Source organism: Auxenochlorella protothecoides, assembly GCF_000733215.1.
Source record: "Auxenochlorella protothecoides strain 0710 unplaced genomic scaffold scaffold64, whole genome shotgun sequence".
NCBI classification, from domain to species: domain Eukaryota; kingdom Viridiplantae; phylum Chlorophyta; class Trebouxiophyceae; order Chlorellales; family Chlorellaceae; genus Auxenochlorella; species Auxenochlorella protothecoides.
In genome coordinates this window covers 184,244-188,721 of record NW_011934482.1, presented here as the reverse complement: position 1 = coordinate 188,721, position 4,478 = coordinate 184,244, and the positions used below count along the sequence as shown (strand labels likewise).

Below are 4,478 nucleotides of genomic sequence, written 5' to 3'. Positions count from 1 at the left end.
GGGCTGGGTGAGTCCTTGGGGCTGGGGGGTGGGCTCTTGCTGCTCGGGCTGGGCGAGGCCGCTGGGGAAGGAGAAGATATGGTTTTGGGGCTGGGGGACGATTGTGCAGGACTGGTGCCTGCTATCTTGAGGTTGTCGCTGGGGCTGGGGGGAGTCAATACCCAGGAAGAGGTGGGGCTGGACTGTGACCCAGATTGGGAGGCGGGAGATGTGGCAGCATCAGAGTCGCTCCTTGAGTTTGGGCTTGCAGAGGCTTCAAATCCACCGCTGGAGGACTCCTGCGTGAGAGGGGAGGAATCGCCGCCCGAGGATTGCGCTGGGGATACCTGTTGCCTGAAAAATTGGCTGCCTGAGGTACCTCCCGAGTCGGAGGAGGAGGTATCCCCCCCAAACAAATTGAACGCACTCCCCCCGGATGCAGTGGTGGGAGAGCTGCGGCCACTAGAGAACGTTCCGAATCCTGATCCAGAATCGGTGTTGGATGTGTCAACGGTGCTGGACTGGGTTGTGGGGCTGGGGTCGGCATTGCTCACGAAGGAGCTAGACCCTCCGGAGCTGTCCCCGAATGAGGTATCGGTCTGCGAATGAGATCGGGGAAAGTTTACCGATCGAAGAGCCCTGGAAGCACACTATATCAAGCAATATTCCCACATCCGTGATGCGCACTCACCGTGTCGCTGCCGAATGTCGTCGTGGGCAGGGTGTTGTCGTTGCCATCTACGGGCGGGACGGATTTCTTTCGTTCGGTGCGGCAGTATGGAGATGGACCGACATGGATCAGCCTCCACCTCGTGTGAGCGCTTACACCCTGCTATTCTCCACAACGCTTCTACCTCAGACAACCACGTACCTAGCGAAAGCTGCAGCACAGACCGGCCTTGGGAGACTGCAATGGAGGGAAGGTAGTGGGGGCCAGGTTCATGAAGCTACTCACCTGCACAGAAAGATGTGCAAGAGCAGTACCACGCAGCAAGCATGATCACATTAAGCTTGCTCCAAAATAAAGGGCATCGATCAGAGAATAGATAGGGACGGCTGGTTAAGCGATAGGTAAAAGGTCGGGCTGGGTCTGGCCATTGCAGAGCACCGGCACCGCCTACTCATGCCCGGTGACGCTTGACGCAGGTTCGCATGCCGCCCAGCTTGTTTACTTTACTCTAGAAGGGACAGTGATCCCAGTTTGCCCCTTTGAGTTGCAGATATGCTACAGAACCCATCTTCCGTCCCCATGGCTCTCCCGACCGGTCCTTACCGGTCGATGCGGAAGCGCCGCCTATGACGAGAAGAAGCACGAGGATCATACCTCCGGAGGCAGCCATCTTGGAAGTTACCTCGCAGTTTCAACAGGTAATTAGCAGTCATTTCCAAAGTTCAGAGTCATGTATCTCGTGAGCAGGCTATGGGCGGCATACTCCCGGTATGAACCAGTATGACCCCCTGCAGTCCTGATAGTCAATCACGTGGCACACAATCTGCTTTAGAGTATGAGCCATGTCCTGTATGGGCATAATTGACAGGGGTGCACGACCACATATACGAAGTCATGCAGGTACGGATTCAGCGCTAAATGTGCAGATTCCATCTTCTGTATTGCAATCGAGCTTCCTGTATCCTCAAGAACATGGCGACATCCTGCTATGCCGGCCCGGTGAGATTGTACGACACACCCATGGCAGGGTGCGATGGTTAGGACTCTGGTGATCCTCACACGTCTAGAGCACTTCGGGCAAGCTGAAGAGAAGCTCATTTTCTCCTCGTCCTAACTTTGACACATGTTCTCTTTCGATACCAAAGCATCAACGTTGCCGAGAGCCAACTTCGGGGAGTGGTGCAAGTTGCTTCCACTCAGCAGGACCATGAGGGAGTGGTCATGACGATGAGGAAACTAACTTGGAGGGTCCACTGCGGTGCCCTACACGCTCAGAGAGCTCTGTTTGCCACGACAGAAAGCTCGTGGCTTCTTCGCTTGCTCATAGTGTAAACCCCAGTTGGCTTTATATGTAACTAGGCCCTCCCACCATGCACATTCACGGTGCATCGGCATGGGTGGCGTGGCGGGGCACGCGAGTTGCAAATAGCACAACTGTAGGTCTGTAGGGGAGGGTACTGCGATTTCAAATCGTGGATCTGCCCCTTGCCCATACTTTGCCACTGGATTCGGTCAAGGCCTTCCCTCGCGGCTACCTATGTATGAGCAGCATGGGAGCTGGCTGTTGCCGCGTCGCGTCCATCTCCCAGATGTATGGAGATGTTGTCTTCCGCAGAGAGAGATGAAATTCCAGCCCACCCTCGACTTTCATACTATCCCGGGCATGCGCGCGTGCTTGGGAAGTGTGAACGACCCACGTCAGGTTGGCAACAGTCGCATCTTTGCTGACTACTGTTTGAGAGGAGCCGGTAATCCTCAAACATTTGGTAATACTGGACGCCCCACCAATGCAGCAAAGTATTGGCGAGTATTGTGAGAGAGACCTCCCTGCCGCGATTCGACCCACCCCTGTGCATACCCAGCCACAATACCCCGTCATGGCACCCCAGCGCTTCTCCAAACGAAGACTCATACAAATAACATCTCCCACTAATTCGGTTTGGAAATTGCATGACCTAGAAGTTCTCTGGCTAATGAGTGTCACTCCGGGTTCACGACTCGCTGGCTCGCAGGCTCTCGTCTCGGGGCGGGTATGCCCTGCCCGAACGCACTCCAGAGTCCTCGCCTCAAGTTATTAATCTTTCCGTCGCCTTGGCATGGAATTGGGTGGTAGGATGTTGTAGCGATTCCGGTACACAATCACCCATACTGGTCGCCCACCTTGGATGGGCACCCACTTCCCAGGTTGTCATGTGGACTGCCCAGCTAAGGTCGGTTTGGGGAGGGGCGCATCCGGTTGCAGCATCCCTACCTGTGGTCTAATGACACTGGATTAATACGTGTGGGTCTTGAGCCAAGCAGTAGGCTGTTATTGATGGAGGGCGCGGGAGCAGATGTTGGCCATACAAACTAATAGCTAGAAACTTGCACCTGCCCATGGCGTCCAATCCACTGAACGAGTTTGCTGGGCAGCCAACACAGGGAGCTTGGTGCATATGCCGACGCGCTGCACGCCTATGAGAAGCACATTGACCATGGCGCGATCCGACAGGCTGAGAGCGGGAGGTCACGAGCTCCTCCATCAAGCGCTTATGGTGCCTGCCTCGAAGCTCAAAGCCGTGCCCTTGTAACACTCAAAGCAAAGGTAGCACACATCAATGTCCACGTGTGAAGAACATCGAGAAATTGTGCTTTGCATGCTCAATACCCCATTCCTGTCGTCCCGATCAAGCAGGAGGACATTTCACGGTCAGAGCTTGACATCGCTCTGGTCTATTGAGACGAATACTCGCAGCCGAACTCTCGGCATTCAATTCCTGAATATAAAAAATAATAGAAGCCGCTTTCTCCTTTGAAGATTACCGGGGAGCAACATGCCTAGATTGGCTGGGATGAGGACTGCGTTGCTGCACCTTGATTGGATGACAACCTCTTAGAGCACGCACACCCGAGGCCGTGATTTCCGATCGCAGAATGTCTGCACCGAGGCTGCGCCGACACAATATCCTGGTCCTGGCGGTTGTGGCGCTGGTCCTCTGCTCCGTCGCCCTCCCCTTCCGCTCCCACCTCGGGGAGGCCGCGGCGAAGATCAGCGGCGCAGGGCCATTCCTGCATGCCGAGGTGTGCCGCGCATGCCCTGTGCACCACCCTCTCGGGGCATCCCGCGCCGAGCCTGGCCAGTCCCACTCAACCAAACTCCCTTCGGTTCGGTCTCCACAGGAGGAGGCACTGGTTGGAGACGCGTGCCTCCAGTCCTTCCCCTGGATAGACTCTGCGTTGATTACATTCTTTGAGAAGGCGCGTTCTTCAGCCAGGGAGTCCAACCTCACTGCCAGCGAGGGGCTCCAGGCGCTGCACAAGATCCGGTGGGGGAAGTACCCCCCCGGACATGATGAGGTCTCCCTGCTTTACAATGCCAGCACTGCACGCGTGGAAATGGAGATTGTCAAGGTGAGCATCGTGGCGCTCACATGTGAGCAGGGCGGCGGGGCCCCCGTGCCCGCCCCGGCCCCTCCCCCAGTCAGGGTTGGGTCGCGTCCGGAGCGGTTGCTGAGTGTACATGCACGCACACTCCTCGTCTGTTGGCCATTAAAATGTGCTGGCCATGCAGTGCCTGCCACCACTGGCCGGCTGGCGCCCACCACATCCATTGCCCAGCCCTCAACGGCGTCCGGTTGTGCCCGGTCTGTTCCATGCCGCGCGGTGAGATGCGAGCCCCTGCGCCTCGTCGCGCCCGGTTGCGGGCTGCGTCGGTCCCGCGTGACGCCGGCCCCACCCCCCACCGGTGCAGACGTTCAAGCCCAATGCAGCGCACAAGCGGCCCTGCATCCTGGACGTCCTGAGGGACGCAGTGCAGGTGCGTTTGGGGGGGGGGGGGGGCAAAGGTGGT

At 57.2% G+C, this 4,478-nt stretch overlaps 1 protein-coding gene across 1 annotated transcript in view; it reads left to right on the top strand.

The window, feature by feature from the left end:
* Positions 1-3,562: 3,562 nt before the first annotated feature.
* Positions 3,563-4,478, top strand: part of F751_5517 (O-glucosyltransferase rumi) — a gene marked incomplete at both ends in the record, with an annotated part of 5,417 nt that continues 4,501 nt past the window's right edge. Inside the window, 3 exons of the mRNA XM_011403912.1 lie at positions 3,563-3,709; positions 3,809-4,039; positions 4,380-4,445. Of these exons, the coding sequence (XP_011402214.1) occupies positions 3,563-3,709; positions 3,809-4,039; positions 4,380-4,445 (444 nt within the window). The remainder of the gene's footprint in view (positions 3,710-3,808; positions 4,040-4,379; positions 4,446-4,478) is intronic.